The 19,921-nt window shown below is 29.7% G+C and overlaps 2 protein-coding genes across 2 annotated transcripts; one reads left to right on the forward strand and one right to left on the reverse strand.

The window, feature by feature from the left end:
• The first annotated feature begins 809 nt into the window (after positions 1-809).
• LOC100802712 (uncharacterized) lies at positions 810-1,351 on the forward strand. The gene has a single exon (XM_006574820.4). The coding sequence runs from the start codon at positions 919-921 to the stop codon at positions 1,060-1,062; it is 144 nt and encodes a 47-aa protein (XP_006574883.1). The 5' UTR covers positions 810-918; the 3' UTR covers positions 1,063-1,351.
• A 10,653-nt stretch (positions 1,352-12,004) lies between these two features.
• Positions 12,005-18,057, reverse strand: LOC100803236 (SUPPRESSOR OF GAMMA RESPONSE 1). Its single transcript, XM_003518638.5, has 6 exons — positions 17,671-18,057; positions 16,692-16,833; positions 14,220-14,406; positions 13,613-14,136; positions 12,396-12,788; positions 12,005-12,319 (listed from the first exon to the last, which is right to left on the reverse strand). Exons 1-6 carry the CDS (start codon positions 17,676-17,678, stop codon positions 12,263-12,265), a joined length of 1,311 nt encoding a protein of 436 aa, XP_003518686.1. The 5' UTR covers positions 17,679-18,057; the 3' UTR covers positions 12,005-12,262.
• Between the last annotated feature and the right edge of the window lie 1,864 nt (positions 18,058-19,921).

Consider the following 19,921-nt stretch of genomic DNA (forward strand, 5'->3'; position numbering starts at 1 on the left):
CACATGAGTGTCCATTATGAAGGTTAAAGACCAAGCACTCTCTAATGGTTATTTCTGTTATGAATTGTTATGTAGGATTCAACTAAACCAACCCCCTATCCACCAGTCAATTCCCTGATTATGTGGATCCAACCAAAGATAAGCAGAAGAAAACAAAACAAGAAGCATTATAAAATAAAAAATAAAAAAGATAATGCTCATGATGTCCTCATGAACTATCAGACAAATCATCTACCATGCACAAATTGAGGGCAGGTTGTTTTTTGTTTTTTTTGGACTTGACCGTGTATCACAGTTATCTTCCACTGAACACAAATCCTGTTTGAGGTAGGCAGAATTATTATGAACGATACAACTATCCCTCAAAATATTTAATATAATTACATATTTAAGACTTGAATTCCAGATTACTGTTAAGCTGAAAGAATCACACACTTCTGAAAGAATCACACACTAATTGATTCATATGTTAGGTAGGTTGTTGTTGTAACTTGTAATACGTTATTTTTGTAATGACAGACCCATTATGCTGGTGGGTAGTGCCTTGCCTATACACGTAGGATTAGTATAGAGTGAGACATGGCAATATGCAAGAAAGAGAGAAAGCTTGGCTTCAATTTCTTGTTTATTTGTTTTTATCAATTTCCCCTTATTTGGGTATGGATTCCAAAGTGGTAAGGGTGGGGTCCAATTAGTGTCTGTCTGGTGGGTTTGGAGGCACTGCACACCTTTTCATGCCCCATCGCTGGCCCTTTACTAGACCAAGGTGTGTTAGGACCACGCTCTGAAGTCTCTTTAAGTACCCTCTCCTCTCCCCAATTCTAAACCAAGTCTCACACACAAAGTTACACAAGTTTATTTATTAAGCTCAAGAGAGAACACCCTCATTTCCAATTCTAAAAAGAGTTTATTGAAGAAATGAAGATGGATAGTGCTTCCATGACAGGCTCCAAGAGAAGGATATCATCCAATAGAGGAATTGGAGGAGTCCTCAGAGAGCAAAGGGCAAGGCTATACATTATAAGAAGATGTGTTGTCATGCTCCTTTGTTGGCATGACTAGTTTTTTCAACACTTGAAGAAGTCCAACACAAGCATGGCAATGGAAGAAAAGTTCTTCTTTCTATATTTTTTTTTGTCTTGTTTCTTTTATCTCTTCCTTTTTTCTTTCTTTCTCCCTCTTATTCAGATTCATAATGGTGGAGTGTAAATAGAAACGGCGAGATATCATGGGAGTCAGTATAACAAGTTTTGTACTATGGGGTTGCTGGCCTTCATGGCTGGGCTATATATGTAAATCGGAATACCATGGATAATAATGATAGCTATATCAACAAATCTTATGTCCAAAATCCATCTTACTTACTCTTTGTTCTTTGCACTAATTAACTTGGAGTAGTCATTATGGTACCTTTCATCATCTTTTCTTACTCTTTGTTCTTTGTTCTTTGTTCTTACCTTATTGGCAGTCTAATTTAAAAACTCCTTTAAAAATAATTTTATTAATTGGCTTAGTTATAATCTTTAACGTTTAATCATTCATTTGATTTCTATACTTATTAGTTGTTACACCTAAAAGGTACTTGTTTAAGTATTTATAATACACTTTTTAATCTATTTTAGTGTTTGACTATGCTGATCAGCTTGCTAGTGGTTAGAAGCTGAAAATTAGTAGAAACTAATTGATTTAATTGAAAGTGTTTGGTAAAATATAAATGATATATCAATATTTTTAATATTTAAATTTTATTTCTAATAACTTATTAGGTTAAAAAGTAGGATAACAATTTTTATAATTTAGTATTATAAAAAAATGGTAAAATTATTTTTTTTTCATTTTTTTGAAAATTTAAAATTGAATTAAATTAAATTTATTAGAATTGTATTGTTTAAAATCATTTTTTAACATTTAAATACTTTATTAATTATATTATTTTAAAACAAAAAAATAAAAAAAGTGTTTTTGTTTATAATTTTTTTAAATATTTATTTTTTATTTGTACAATAAGAACTTCCATGTGTACATTTCTCATTTACATGACTATGAAATAATGGTAAGATTTTATATGATTTAAAGAATTTCTAACATCAAGATGCATGAATGATCATTGACGAGTTGATAGTTATTTGTGTCATTTGCACGTAATAACATAAAATTAGACATGAGAGTCCTTTTCATCACGAACAAAAAAAATAAGTGAATTTTTAAATTAAATAAAAGGATAAAACATAATTTGGGATAAAATTGAGAAGAAAAAAAACTAATAACTTATAAACTAGTTATTTTCCAGAAGACACTTGAAGTAGTTGATCAAAATAAACTACTTAAAATAACCTATGAAAAATAAATTCATTTACCAAACAAATTTATTTTGGTCAAAACAACTTATAAGTTAATAAAAAAAAACTTATAAGCTACTCAAAGACTTACCCAACATAGTTTTTGCCATGCAAAACTGTAAGGATCGAAATGAATTTAAAAATGTATGTGTCAGGACACTAAAAAATGTATGCATAGGAATTAAAATCAATAATTTTTAAAAGTGAGCATTAAAAAATAAAAACTGTGCAGGGAATCAAATGAATAGCTAAACAAACTTTTAAAATATAGAGACCTATTTAATTTTTAAAATAATTTAGAAAATAATTAACAAATTAGTTTAGCAGTTATTATATACAAAGTATTTAAAATGGGATTAAAGGGCAGTTATGAATGGAAACAAATTATATTATACCAAACCGATGTCATGCTCCATCATGAATGAAAAATCCATAAAGTAAGTCAACTCATGTAAGGGGATTATATAAAGACAATTAATTGGTTGCAACCAAATAATTTAAGCAAAGTAATAATAAGATAGATAGAGCTCTTAAATAGCCAAGTATTAAAAGAATCACTAATCTTTTGTCACATTTAATTTGTGCACTTGTTAAGAAGAAGGAAAAAAAATGAGGGTTAGATACGGTGGGAAACATTGAATGTACTCGATCAAGCCAAAAAAACCTTCAGCTGGTATCCACTCTTAAGGTAGACTAATGGATATTCAGATATTGTTGTCTTGAAATCTTGGTAATAATACGAATGTGAGTTGAGCATGTTGTCTTCAACCTAACAACATCAAATCAACCTTTTATTTGAAAAAAAAAATAAAATGAAATGGCTCAACACTTATTTTCCGCATTACTACTGATTATTAAGGAAATAAAAAATTAAATAATTCAACACGAGTAATCAAAATTAAGATTGAATCGTTCGGATATTATTTAAATTTGATCTTTGATAAAAAATAATTTTTTATTAAACTTTACTTATCTTTTAATCGAATTTTAAATTAATTAAAATCTATTTTTCTTTAATGAATCCAAGGTTTAAAAAAAAAAACAAATTTGGAAACAGCAGACACCACCACACTTTGGCTCACGGAAGAAACAAAATGCAATGCTTCTGTGTTCAAATCTGTGTGTGTTGTGGGCCTCTCTGATACCACACTTTCACGTGTGCATTGTTGTACACCATACTGCCTCCTCATGCGAGAGGATCATGACCGCTTAAAAAAAAAAAATCTATAATGTGCATGAGGTCATCAAGGATTGAGCTGTCTTTATAACAGTAAAAACATAATAATAATTAAATGCAATTTTAGTCTTTGTAAATTTTCTCAATTTTGGTTTTGGTTTTGGTTTTATGCTTTGAAAATTTAATTTTGAATCTTATAGTTTCAAAAAAGTACAGAAGATTGGTTTCTTGTAGTAGTTGTAGGAATGAAAATCAAAATTTATGCATAACAATAAAGAAGAATCATTATGGTTTTGAAATTATATATTGAGATTGAAAATAAAATTTTAAAAATATAAAAATGAAAACAAAATTTAAAAAATGCAACAACAACAAGAAAGTTTCTTCTCTATTAGATGAGGCCAGCTTCATAAATTATATGACACATTCTAGCAAGATTAAAAACTAAAACTTTAAAAATATTATTTAACATAAAATCTTTCTTGACATTTTTTTGTCGCATTCTTTCTTCAAAGTAGCATCACCCGTTAAGGTTAGGAGCACATTACCAGCAGAAAGAACAAGCCGACCTTACCGGTGCCCATCAGATATCATATAATCTATTCTTCCAATTGATATCTCTTTTGATCTTTTTTTTTTTTATATGTATTCAAACCATCTTAATTGATTTTCTATCATTTTTCTTAATCGGTGCATCAAAATATAAGAAATAATATATAAGTAAAAATATATAATATAATTCTAAAAATAGTAAGATTCCAAATATTGCGTTGGTGGATGTTGAAGATACTATTACAAAATAGTGTCTTCAACATCCAAGTTAAAGTAGTTCTTATTACATTTTTTTAGCATCACTTTAAACCAAGTGCTTATTTAAAAAATAATTTTAAGAAACAATTATATTTTTGTCATGGTTGTGCTGCTTATCATGACTATGATAAATTTATTACGGTTGTTATCAAGTGACATAGTCTTCAATTTTTCAAGTAAATGTGCAGTGCCCAACTCAATCACTCAATTCAGTGGCTTATGCTTCTACAATACAAAATTAAAGTCCACATGTGAGTTTTGTCACTAAAATACATGAAAATGACACAAATTTTTTTACAAACTATCACTCAAAATATGGTTTGTTAATAGACCATGAAACCCTAACAGATAAAAGATGGGGCTCACATTATGGTACACTACTTAGCTAAATTTCTTTTTTACTTCAGTGGTTTATGTCCTTGAATTTGTTGAGAAATATGGCATAAGCTTAGAGCAATGTGCTAAAACATGTCATTTATTAAAATCTATGCATTCTTTTGAATTTATTTTTAACTTGCACTTGATGAAGAATATCTTGGGGATCACTAATGAGTTGTCTTAAGCACTTCAAAGAAGTGATCAAGATATTGTAAATTCTATAACATTGGTTAGAGTGTACAAGAAGAGATTACAAAGCATAAGAGGTGATGGTAGGCACACTTTATTAAATGAAGTTTCATTATTTTGTGAGAAGCAAGATACTAACATTCCAAATATGGATGATGCATTCATTTCAGAAGGAAGATCAAAGCGTAAAGTTAAAAAAGTTTTAAATCTCCATCACTTTCAAAGTTAAGTTATTTTATCAAGTGATTGATAGATAACTTTAAAAGCTAAACAATAGATTTATCGAGGTGAACATTGAGTTACTTCTTTGTGTAGTAAGTTTAAATGCAAGAGATTTATTTTTTGCATTTGATAAGGAAAATTGATTTGTTTGTCTAAGTTTATCTATCAAAATTTTCTTTTGTAGAACTTATGGGCTTGAAAGTTAACTTGAAACAATTACCAGAGATGTTTGATTTGATGATCAAATGTTGGTGAAAACTAAAAAGTATATTATGTATCAAATGGTATACTTATTAGTGTAGTTAGCTTTGATTTTTCTTGTGACAACTAAAACAGGTGAAAGATGTTTTCTCTAGAATGAATTGTGAAGAATAGAATACACAAGTATATGGGAGATGAATACTTGAATGATTGTTTGGTTACATACATAGAGAAAAATAATTTTTTATGGTATTGACAATGAAACAATCATAGAACATTTTCAAAGTATGAAAATGCCTCAAGGACAATAATTTGTAAAAGCTTAAATATTTTGGATTTCTTTTGTCATGACATTATGTATTACAATATTTTACTTTTGTGAAAATACTATGTTCATGTCGAAGAACAGCACAGAGAGAGGGCAGAGGACTCTAGCTCAAAGCCCACACCAATGGCTCCCTTAGTTCTTCCTAACCATGAACTTGAGATGAACAATAGAGTTCAACTCTATTTGTACACGATGCTCTCTGACGTTGTTCACGTGTTGTTATTTCATTAATCCTTTTTTGTCACGGCTCTGTGCATCCTTAGTCTTGTCCCCCTCGTACGTAGTAAGAATGCATTGTTGTGTGTTCCTGACATGTCAAATCGCAATGATTCCCTTACTTGTCACCACATCTCTAAGATACTTTCCATCAGTTTGCCTTCTCAACCATAACGAGAATCAAGTATCACTTCACCTAGTTGGTAATGGCGATAGTCATGACTAGTTGGCCATGTTGGATTCTTTATGGCGTATGTTCACACAAGAGATAGCCATCCCTTTCACTAAAGTCGGTATCACGGGATACTTATCTCGGACGGTATACAACCCTTCAAGCATTAAGCTTGATGGTGTACATGCTTATGGATAGTCGCCCGATGTTCTCATGTCGGTATTATTAAGATGCTTATCCTAGACAGCGTACATATTATAAGTTATTTCTTGTCCCTCTTAAAATTTTTTTTTTGAGTGTGTTGTTTCATCATTTCCTCCCAGGTTTGCAAATTCAAAGGGAAGAAAAAAAGAGCCAACAGTAACGGAGAAACAACATAATTAAATTAAATAAATTACGTCCCCAAAAATCACCTCCAACAACATTATATAATGGTCAACGGTTGCTGGAAAGGTTTGGAGAAATAGAACTACAATAGTAAAATTAATTTAACAATTTAAAATTATAGTTAATAGTTAACCACCTGTTAAGGTGGTCCATCCTGGATCATCTTCACTTATGTTTTATTAAATATTTTTCAGTCGACATAAGAGGGGAAACCGAACAGAAGTACCTGGTTAAAATGGCAGCTTTATCATGCCCACGTGCGCACCTCCACTTTCATAAACCCCACCTCGTAAGTTTGTTCTCTTTCAAATTTCAATCACAACACACACCCACCTTTGGTCCCCGTTTCTCCATCCATTTCATGATCGTACTCCATGCTTGTTCTTCATTCATCCCCTTCTGCTCATATTAATATACTTTTTAGTCGTCTTGCAACATTTGAATTGGAGAGATAACACATGGCCAAGATTTGAAATATGAAATATATATTCATCTTCACTAAAATATACAAAGTATTATTATCACTTTACTAATAATAACTAATACATATATTTGAGTACGTGCATGTGTGTCAAGATAGCACACTCTTTTGTCATTAACACTTGAAAGCTTTTTGTTAGCAACTTTATGATTTTAGTTTTAAAAAGAGAAAATAGGATTTTTTTTTTTTTACATAAAAATATAAGATTTGTATTGATTATAAAATTTTACATATTCAATAACAAATCATCTTGTATAATAAGGTTGTTCACTTTTATAATAATAATTTTAAGGTTGTTGACTTTTATAATAATAATTTTAAAAATTATCGTAATAATGATTTTTAATGAATGATAATTAATTTTTTATTAGACTTAAATATTTTTTATTTCTAAAAAGTTTTTGAATTTTATTTCTAATTCTTAATAATTTTTTTCTTCAATTTTGGTTTCTAAAAAAAATTGTATTTCCCCTATGCCGTTTTATTGATACCATTAACTTGAGACGTTCCCATCAAATGAAAAACATATCAATGGTTATGATAAAAAAAAAAAGAGATCAAAAGAAAATTTCAAAAATAATTTTAGGATTACTTTACTGAGTCAACCTAATGGTATAGACGAAACACGTAAAATAATATTTTTAAGGGACTAAAAGTTAAAAAAGAAAAGAACCAAATGCAAAATCTTTTTTTTAAAAAGACAGAGATATATTTAACTCATTTTTATATTATTAAACTCTTTTGAAAGAAAACATATGCAATAATTTAAATACAGGCTTCCAAGATGTATTTGAGGTCAAATACGTCTTGCTGAAATTAAACCTTATCCATTTTTTTTATATAAATTTATGTTATTATTATCACTTAAGTTCTACAGATTTAAGGACCAAAATAAGAAAAAGAAATTAATTTCAGGGATTGAAATGAAATCCTAAAAAATTTCAAAAATTTAGTTGAATTTTTCTTAATTTTAAGAACTAAATTGACTTTGTAAAAAAAAAACTAAAATGAAAATGAAATTTAAATTTAAGGACTAATTAACTATTTATTCAATTAATAATGACCAAACAGTGAAATTTCGATCAGAGAAGTATTGATTAATCAATAAATTGATAATTATCATTTTAAAAATTATTTTTTCGATTTAGTGAATATAAATTTACTTATTTACCGTAAAATATTGGAACACTATCAGTTATTATGATAATTAATCGGGTTATTCGTGTGCGATGTACGGATCATTCTTTAAAATTATTGATTATTTTAATTAAATTTATAAATCACTCTTAACTTATTCTAAGTGCAATATTTACTATGAGATTTTTTTAAAAATTATGATGTTCGATGATATTTTTAATTCCCTAAATGAATTTTTTATTGCTGTCAAAATTTTACAACAAGACTGCAAATTTAGTTACCCTGGGATCAACAAATCAAAGTCTAAGAATTGAATTTATGGATTTATACATTTTTTATTTCCCAAATTATATTTGTACATTCCTTTTACCCTTAGAATCTACAAACTACAAATATTAATAATGAATGGTGCAATATAATTTTAAATAAGCATTTGAATGTATAAGTAATTAATAGTTACTACTTTGCGATATTAAAAATCTGTTAAGAATGATCAAGCTCCCAACATTATAAATTTGCTATGTATTTGTTATTGGGAAAATTAAAACAATCCTTTATGACATTAATCAAGTTTTTAAACAAACCTCAATTCCTTCAAACAACAACAAACCTTAATTATGACATTGACGATGCAATTAAGAGATGCTTGATTACTACATAGATTCCAGATAATATATTCATTGATTGGTATGCATTTTTAATATCAATTAGACAATAATTAATACAAATTGATTTAATAATAATATTAATATTTTACATGATTTATGTGATTTTTTTTAGCGGGATTTGCATGTAAAATAGGCAGAAAAAATTATGTACAAAACTTTTCACTTTAATAATATAAGAGAAGATTGATTGACATGAGTTTTTAATATCAAATAGGTAGTAATTAATACAGATCGCTCTAATAACAATATTTGTATTTTATGTGATTTACGTGATTTTTTAAACCGGATAAACATGCAAAAAGGGGGGGGAATTTATCTATCGAACTTCTTCGCTTTAGTAATAAGAAAAGATATGTCAAACACGAATTGTATTTCTACATTTCTTTTACCCTTAGGATCTGCAAACCACAAATATTAAGAATTAAAGGTGCAATATAACTTTAATAAATATTTAAATGTATAAGCAATTAATACTTAATAATTTACTATATTAAAAATCTATTAAGAACGATCAAGGTCTCAACTTTATAAATTTTCTATGTATTTATTATTGGGATAATTAAAACAATCCTTAATTATGACATAAACGATGCAATTAAGGGATGTTTGATTAATACGTAGATTTTAGATAATATATTCATTGATTGTTATGCATTTTTATTATCAATTAGTAGTAATCGATACAAATTGGTTTAATAATAATATCAATATTTTACATGATTTATGCTAATTTTTTAGCGGGATTTACATGCAAAAAAAGACGGAAAAATTTATGTACAGAACTTCTTCACTTTAATACATGCGTTTTTTTGCAATCTTCTTCACTACCTAATAATCCACCCGACCTTAAATATCATATCAATATTATGTTCACCAAAAAAGAAGTATTCATATACGATAACAACCTCTCAGAACTTTCCATTGCAGGTCGAGAACACGACATTCAAATTTTTTAATGTAATAAGAAAAATTAGAGATAAAATTCATCTAAATCTAGATTTCAAGAAAAAATAACAATATATTCACATTTCACTAAATTTTCCTAGCTATATTTCTAATTTATAGCATTATTAATGTATGGTATTGATGGGAGTTTATAAAAGGGTTTTCTTAAAAAAATATTACAGAAGTGCTTAATTTTATAAACTAACAAAAAAATATTTTAGAGAAATTATTAAAATGCAAGTAATTTATTTGGAGTCATGAATATTCAAAACTTAGATTTACTCGATGAACATCGATCAACAGAAGAGTATTGCTACCAAGTGAATACTATTAACGCATATATTGCTGTACATATTCCGATACAATCATATTTGAGATTTCACAGCAAATAGACGACTTAAAGTTTTTTATTCCTTTTCTCATTGTGATTATAAAGAAGCCAGAATATCCTAAAGAGTAGTGTATCTTTCAAAGTTATGTTAGTCTTCTAAAAAAATGGTTACAAATTACTCCCTAGCTATGATGAAAATTCAAAGGAGACAATTTTTTTATATCCCTTTTTAATGTTGAAAACACATTTCCTATAGCCCTTGATCCCGCGTCAAATTCTAATAGAAATGCAAGATTCTGGGATTGCCCTAGACCTACTTATCTACACTTTATTATATATACATGCAATCTCCCTCTCACACCAAGTTATCAATCTCTTTGTGACTAAAACAATTTTAAAGCTGTTCCCACTGACCAAATAAAACATAATATAGGGAACTGTAGAGTAATAGGGAAGAAAAAGGTTAAGCAACAGAAGCTTAATATATCATGATTCCTTTGACTACTCTTCCATGTCTGAACTACTTTGTTTTCAACTTTGGACAAGATACAATGGATAATGCTATCTAGTTGCAAGAGTGAGCCTCGTCACTGTCAGAGCCAGATTAGCTGAGGTTGTTCATGTCCCTATTTGTCTGTGCCGACTAGTGAACAGCAAAGCCAGCATTAAGCTTTGGTCCATCAGGGAATCTTTGGAGTTTGGACACTTCATGAACAAAAACCCTTCCCGAATTACAAGATTTTTGTTGCCATGTTGAGGAATTTGAGGGAGTTGTAATTCATTTGGATTTGGATTATCATTCCAAATGGTCCAAGTTTTCCCTCTGGATAAACCTATTACTATTTTTTTTTTTGTCGTGATAATATTGGTGTGAAGTATTCATCGGTTTTTGTGATAAATAATTTTGGTCGAAAAATCTGATTAATTATCTTGATTGGAGTCTCCCCTATCATTCATGTTTCTTTGCATCTATAAGACTCCAATCAGAAATCTTGTTTAACATAATCAAGTCCTTACTTTTTTTTTATTTGTATTTTAAAGTAAAATGCAATATTTGTTAAAAGCTAAAATAATCCAAAGCTCCAAAAAATTATAAAGAAAGAAAGGACATGGGACTGTTTTTGATACACAAGTGCATGAGTTGAGACAAAACAAGTGTAAGGCAAGCATATGACTAGTCATACAGCATTATATGTACATTATAAAATACAGCTACTATAGCATCCCAAACAGTAGCAAAAGCAGGACAGTGTAGAGACCAGACTCTAATAGTATAATGTTAGAGGCAAGCATTGTGCTTTAATTAACTTGTCCCCATTCAGCTCACCAAAATAATTAATACATTTATTAGTCAGCCAAAAGTTGTAAGTTTGATGCTCATTTATGTCAGAAACTAGGTATACAAACTTATGGTTCAGAGTGTGTTTGAAAGAACTTGGTTTTACGGTTCAAGTGTTTGGAAGAATTAATGAAAAAAAATATTATGTCCATAAACTGTTGTTAACTTGTATAAATAAACTCTCTAAGGAAACTTATAAAAACAGCTTATAGCTCGTATGAAACCAATTTAACCATTTTTCTTTTGTCTCTGATCATAAAAATAAGGTTTAATACATTTGTAGTTTCCTAAGTTATTCGAAATTTTTTAACTAGGTCCCTAAACTAAAACATTTTGTAATTAAGTTCTCGATACTCTATAATTTTGTAATTAAGTGCCTGGAGCTATTTTATAACAACTTAAAATCGTAAAAAAAAAAAAAAAAAAAATCTGTGATGGTTTGACTTACTGCAAGGACCCAATTAAAATCTGTAGAAGATCATAAGCCTAATTACATTTCTTTAGTTTAGAGACTTAAAAATTAAAAAATCTCAAAAGTTCAGAGACCTAGTTATATATAAGTACTTATATTATAAGTGTACTTTTATATTTGATGGTCAACCTGCATCAATCTCTTTAATCATTATATCCTAGAACATGAGAGTTGTGTGTTTATACGTGGGCAAGTCAGGTCCACATCCAAGATTAAAAGAACCAGGAAGATACAATAACTTCAACAAGCCAAAACAAGGTGTAATTACAGCACTACTTGATCAAAGTATCAAGCAATAAAGTTCATTGCTTTAACATTACAGCTCAATTAGTCAAGCAAAGGAGTTACAGTTGAGTTTACCCCTTTAACTAAAAAGGGAAAAGGTTTAGCCCAAAATTTTGAAGGTAAGCTCAACAACAAAATGTAGTTACAAAAAGCATCAGTTTCCCCAGCTGAGGTGAAGAACCATATTAGTTCACTGCCTTGCTGTAGCCCCAGGAAATAAAGCTGTCCTGTGAACCAAATTCCTACAAAAACAAGAAAACACATTAGAATGACATTAAAATGAATTCATTTTAACAATTGTTGAGAACACAGAAATACCAGCTGACTTAGTTGAAACTCTGAAGGTGTATCGTTCTCTATATTTGCAGGATTAAGGGCAAGATTTTGACACTCTTCAATATCCTTCTTCAGATGTTCTGGTCCTAACTGAGCATAAACAGAAAGACCGGGTTGGTTCTTGTGATCTTCATGTTTTCCATCTCTACTGGGAGACTGGCTTTGGAGTAGATCGTCACACAGCGACAGTGCCTCGACCAGTTGTTGTGAATCCAACAGATTCTGTGACTCACTGTCCCACCATTTTTGGCCATCCTCCGCATTATTTTCTTTATCATCCATCCCTTCATTGTGTTGAGTTTCTACCATGGATGATTCATTTGCAAGTACTTGGCAATCAGCTTGAATTTCATCTAAACAATCCATCCGAGGAGGCTTTGGTATAATCAAAGCAGAACACAAACAGAATAGGAATAATCAACTTCACTAAGTGGTATTTTCAAATTTCGGTAAACTATATCATCACAAGTTGCACCTAGAAAAAGTAATACCATAACTGCATAACACATCAAGTATTGGAAGTTTAGTTAAACGGCTAAGTTACATTCTGGAATTAATAAAAAAGAAAAATGTGTAAAATTGTAAAATTATTTCAGCAGTGGAACCAGCCAACATATACTTGCTGAGAGAACCCACTCATATAAAGATATACTTCCCAAAAATATCAGAACATATGGCATCTTTTAGTCGCATTAGCCTACATAAAAAAATTACATGTTCCACAGATAAAATACTACAAAAAGCTATTTATATTTAATAGGCATTTGATCCTCCAGTCATTTTACATTTATATCCAATTCGTCAAAATGACATGTCAAATTCAGATTAAATGCTTAAAATGTTTGATTGAAGAAACCAAAGGGAACATTTGGTTACAAAATCACTGTTCAATGTTCAACACTTCCTACAAAAAACTTCAATTGAATAAGATGTAAAACAACAATACAGAACAAGCGGTGATTCCTTTTTCACTATGTGGAATCAACTACACTTTCATGTGGAAAACAGGAATTAGACTTCAAATATGTAAATAATAATTTCTACGGTTACCAATATGCTAGCTACATTTTAAAGCAATACATTCATCATCTTATACATATCCTCTTCCAATAACAAAAGCAAAACAGAAATGAGTGTTCAGGGCATAGTATTAATAGGCAAACACATTTGATAACAAGAAATATGTTTCAAGGTTTTACCTGAGGAACATTATGTGTTTCTTGTCCTAGGTCTAGATCTGCACACCACCTTCCATTACAAGGAGGCTCAGGAGTCACCAATTTCGGAGTGACTGGATCCACTTTCTCAATAGTCCCTTCTTCTCCCACAGACAGACCTGGGTGGGGTCCAGTGATTTCAGAGGCTTCAGGAACATCTTGGTCATTTTTATCACCCAATTTGACTTGCTGCTGCTGGTAAAACACTTTAGAGATAATGTACTCCCCATCCTTTTCATCCTCTTCTGTTCCTAGGTGATATTGATGCATAACCCAATTAGTTTTCTCAGCTTTTCCTCCTCTTACATTGCTCACATACAGAACCATAATCTTTTTACAGCCTTTTTGAACCCCACTCAAGACAACTGGTTTAGTCCTTCCAGTCTTGTGCCAGCGGACATCACCAAAATCTTGCCCTAGTATTTTTCGGCGCTTTCGGGTGCCCGTGTTGTAAGCCTTGATTGCTCTATGGAAGAAGTGGGAAGCACTTCCATCTTGCCTAACACCTAAAATTTTCATCATAGTTTGTCATATTGATTGGAAAGTAATAAAAAAAAAATCAAATTTGAATAAAACTACTGCTACCAACCAGGTAAATTTTGAGGATGAGTATAACAAATTCCATCATCCACTTCAAGAGTAGTAATAAATTCATCAATGAAGGGATGAGATTTTGAATCTCCTACCCCAACTTTTGCAAGCAAGTGCCAAATGATCTCCTGATCAGATGGATCAAATTTGACACCTTTTGGCAAGCCAGGCCACTCTTGTGCTACCTATCATCAGAAAAAAAGTTCAAATGCTAGACTTTAGGATTTAAAGGATGAAAGTTTTAATCATACCTTCATTATGTTTTTTATTTTTAACCATAACTCTATACTTATAAATTTGTAGGATATATTTCTAACAATTCAAATATATGGCATGTAGCACAGCTGAAAAGAGCAAAAAGAAAATACTCTAGTAACAAATAGATGTTTGGACATTTAGTTTGTCAGTAAGGAAAATTCCAATCCAACTAAATCCATTATAAAATGGATCATATTACCACATTCGACTATACATGACTAAGTTCTGATAGTCTCTTTTCCCCACATTACTTATGCATAAAAGGCTTGAAGATTTCAAAGGCATATCACATCCGAAGTCATAAGAATCTTACAAAAACAATTTGAATTACACAATTCAATACAATTTAGATAGCCATAAATTTGAATCATGTGATAAATCAAAGATGACTTTAAATCTTACAATCTATGGATGAATTAGTGCGACTTTGTATCACCAATACAGATCATACAATCGAACAATATGTTTTTATATTTTACTTTTCTTTCACCATTTCTTATCAAAGAAAACGAAAACTTTGATAAGATTAAATTGTTAAATGAAAAGGAACTGAATAATCACCACTAAATGCACACTTTAAATTATTCAAATGCTCTTTTCAATCTTCTGAAACAGGTTTCAAACCATCACTCACTTGTTCTATGCCCAGTATTTGGCTAACCAATTGCTCTATTTCGGTCTTCTAAGATAGTGGCTTCATACACTGGATCATTAATCATAACTTGTGATTTTGTTTCATGAGAGTTATGATCATTATGACATTTTCCAGTTGAAAATCAGTACATTGACCACTATTAGGAGTAGAAATGGGTTGGGCTGGCCCAGGCCCTACCTAAGCTTTGGCCTGTTTCATATTTTTATAGACCAAGCCAGGGCCTATTACCTGTCATGAGCCTATTTTTAGGCTTGGGCCCGGCCTTTGTAAAAGCTCGTCAGGCCCGTTAGTCCATTTAAAGGTTTGTTTCATGTTAAGAAGTGTAAAAATTATTATTTTTTAAACAAAACCAAAGATTTTCATTAAAAACAATAAGACAATTTTAAACCACAAAATATGAGCAAAATTTGTCTACAAACATTACATGTGACATTTGTCTACAAACATTACAAGTGACATGCTAACATTTGTCTACAAACATTAATCAATATTCCTACTACCCATCTATGCTTATACAAATTAACCTATTTCAAACATTAATTAAAATGAATCAAATCATTAAACTACTAAAGTAATTTTGTAATTTTTTTAAAAAAAGTATAATATTATATATCATATTAATAATAATATTTTTATTATAAATATTATTGCTAAACGGACTGACCTGTTAGGCTTAATAGACTTTTCTTAAGGCCTATGACCTGACCTATTTAACTAAATAGGCTTTTTAAAAAGCTTGAGCTTGACCTTTTTGCTAAATGAGTTGGGCCAAGTAAGGCTTTAAACAGGCTGAGCTCCCTAACGGGCAGCCCAGCCCACTTCCATCCGTAATCACTATAGATCATTTACATGGTATATTTCAAGCTATTTTTTATTGTGTATATGAATCTTATAATTCAATATGATTTATCATTCCCAATTAAAAAATTAGTTTGATAATTCACGATTTTAATTGTAATTTGGTAACCTTAATCACCAGTTCAGAACAATTGGAAACAATTAGAAAATAGCAGCAGGTAAGCATATCTTATACCCAAAAGTAGTAGACTTGTGCAATAATAGTTTGAAACTGAAGGTAAGGGAAACTGAGTTGCAATTACAAACTAGCATATTAATGTTACTTACTCCTAATGAAATTAACAAGAAAAAAGAAAGTGGTTGTTTCCTTTCCGAATTCCAATTTGTTAAAACTAACATTCTTATCCATTTAAATTTTATATTATTTGAGTTAAACCGGTAACCCCAGTCTCACTTAGTTACAGTTTATAGTAGTCTCAACATAGGAAAAAGTGCATAACCACTCCATTTTTGTTATATAAATTATTTAATAAACAGCTGATCTTACTGAATCACCATTACTATAAATATGATGTAATACTTATCCACACTAAAGTAAATAAAAGGTACTACAATAGAGACAAGGAAGTCGAAAATGAACTATGACAAATGGACTCCACCTAAACTAAAATGCATGCAATTTCTACCAATAGAAATAGTACTAATGAAGTCAATTCAGGAAAATGAACAGCCATATTTTGAAAAAGAGACTACACTTACATCACCGTTGTCAATAGCATGTTGACAATTTGGGCAAGCCTTGGTAGGATTGCTTTTCCATATAACCTTTCCATGATCACAAGCTCCTGATGCACATTTTATTTTGGTTGCAATTCTACTTTTGTCCACCAACCATGATGTTCTGCATAAACAAGAGCATCATCAAGACAACAGGTTTATTACTGGGCTGTGACAGCATAAGTCCAGTGTATAGATTTAGGCATTTTATCAATATCAGAACTCAACAAACATTATGCAGTGGACTGGCATTTCCTTTAATCATAGATAAAACAAACAAATACTAGTTGATAATCTCAGTATTCCAACTTCCAAATCGATGAAGTTAAACCAAATAATAAGGTCGATCTTAAAAGTTAAAACCACTAATTCACTATTAACAGTGCATTCTACATTCAATGTACCATCAAAAGGTTAACCAAAATAGAAAGCTCCAACTTTTAATTGCTTTCATAATCTTTCATTTGCTTTTTAATCATAAGAACTATCAACATGGTAGGTAGCAATGAACCCAACACAGATTCAACCAAAATATTAAAAAAAATAAAAAATCTTTCTTCACATAACCCCATCTAGGACCTTCCAATTTTCTTTCAATTGTAGAACAATGAACATCGCAGAGACAAATCCACCAAACCAGAAACTCCATCAAAAAAAAAAAAAGCTAACATTTTTCGCTAATACTACCTAACCCCATTTACTAACTTCCACTTCTCTTTCAATCATAGAACAAAGAACATAGCAGAGATGAACCAACCCATCCAGAACACACAAAAGACATCATTTTTCACAAGAAACTAGGTAACCCAATTTAGATTTTTAATAAAGAAAATGGGGTTCCTTCAACAGACACAACAATATTGTTGCAAAAACAGTTTGTACTATGATGTTCCAGAAGGAAAATCCAAGTGAAACATAGAGTTCAGTAATCAAACGTTGAGAGCAAGAGAAGAGTACATACCCAGCCATAGGGAAAGTCGTTGCTGATTTCTATTCAAAACCTTCAATTTCTGCTTTTCTAGACTCTGAAACTTCAAATCCAACCGTGTAATTCAAAAGGAAATAAATGATATTAAAAGAAGTGGTTTAATTTTAATAGTTCACTGACTTCACGCTTTATTAAAGTCTCTTTGTTTTCATTCGGATTTTATATAATTATTTTCAAAATTTGAAAAGTTATTTAATACTACTGCTCTGTGTGAATGTGAATTATCTTAAAACATTGAATTAAATTAAATAATTAGCGCAAAACAGAGTGAGAGAAAGGAAAGGACAATGATCATTAAATTTATCAGTAAAAAAAAAATTAATCATTAAAGCAGTGTGTGTACTCGTTGACTGACTTTTTCATATACCTGCTCGTTCTCTCCGTGTGTGTTTGGGTTTTGAATCACTGGTGCCATGTTTGTGTGTTTCTTCCAAGAAATTGCTATATGCAGTCCCCTTTCTGGCTAAATGAACTCCCATTTTCATTTTTTGTGCCCTTTTCTGCCCAAGAAATTTCTATATGCAAACTTTCTGGAAGTATCAAAGGAGTTGAGTCCAAAACCAAAAGTATCAAAGGAGTTTCTTTTTTACCGATGGGGAACTGTCTAGCAGAAGAGACTACCTCATTGTGGTCAACCAAGTTTTCAAAATAAATTAATGCTAGTTTAATTCAAGAAAAAAAATATATTAATACTAATTTTACTCATTTTATCATTTTAATTTTGATTATTTTTAATTTTTCTAAAAGATTATAATATTTTTGTCCATAAAAACATTATAGACTTTTTTTTTTTTTTTTGGATTCCCCACCGGTCTCAATTTCTCAATGGTGGATTAATTCGCTAATCATAAGTTTTAAAAAGGAAAATGGTAAGCGACAAGAAAACGAGTTAATAATCTGTATTTTACCTAAAATTCACGGTTGCTATCAAATATGCACAGATATAGTTGTTTCGGCCTTTCATTTTTATAAAATGAATTAGAAATAGGAAAATGTATAAAAAAAATGAAATTAATAGTTCTTATTACATTAGAATTAGCCATGATATTTCATTGGATTCAACTGAACGACCAATAATTTCCTTGTCCTATTAAAATTAACCATGATATAGTCAATAATTTAGAATATTATGACCACATCAAATTTTATTAAACTAAAGATTTGCACATAGTTTACAGACAAATACCTTTTTATTCTCTCTGTTACATCAGAAGCAGATTTTCGTAAGAAGTGAGCAACAATACGATTAAACAATACAAAACAAAACATGTAGAATTTGTGTTATCAATTACCTTCAGATTCAATTTGTAGAAGTATGTAGAAGACATAAATGCACAAAAACTATAATAATAAAAAAAAACTCATTTTAAATGAATTTAACAGATGATAAGAATTATTACACCAACGTACAATTTGAACTTTCTTCAAACAATTATTACACTATTGATAAGACCAACCTTTACCATTATCAATTTCAAATACAGTAGCAAGAACAGATGCAAATCCGATTGTCATTATATATATATATATATATATATATATATATATATATATATACATACATATATACATACATATATATATATATATATATATATATATATATATATATATATATATATATATATATATATATATATATATATATATATATATCTATCTAAAAGTGTAAAAGATCTTTTTTTCTTTTTATCTTTATCTGTATAGATTGCTTTTTGGACTTGGTTTTGACCCTTGTAAAAAACTAAGTGTTCTTAATATATTTTTTTCCTTTTAAAAAAATCCATTTTAAAAATAATTTTTCGGCGAAAAAGAGTATAGATTAATAATGTAAATGGTACCAGAAGTACCTACAACCATGTGCATAAAATACTCAGCACATTCGTATCAAATGGTTATAAATTATTTACGAGATCTTTGTGTCATAAATATTATATAACCACCATTACAGGAAACCATAAGCCCATAAAATCAATTATATGGATTGGATTTTAAAATTGAACCACTTATATTTTAAAAAAAAAAAACCGGTTAGCTTGTTTATTGACAAAATTGGTTATAGTTTAAAAGTAGTTATAAGTTGCTCCAAAATGAAAATTTAAAATTGGTTTTTTGAACTAATACTAATTTTAAATTTATTTTAAAATTTAGTTATATAGAAAATATATTTAGAACTAATTCAGTTAAAAATAGTTTTTAGCCATAATTAGTTTTAATAATTTTT

The sequence above is a fragment of the Glycine max genome, chromosome 2 (genome assembly GCF_000004515.6).
Source record: "Glycine max cultivar Williams 82 chromosome 2, Glycine_max_v4.0, whole genome shotgun sequence".
NCBI classification, from domain to species: Eukaryota; Viridiplantae; Streptophyta; class Magnoliopsida; order Fabales; family Fabaceae; genus Glycine; species Glycine max.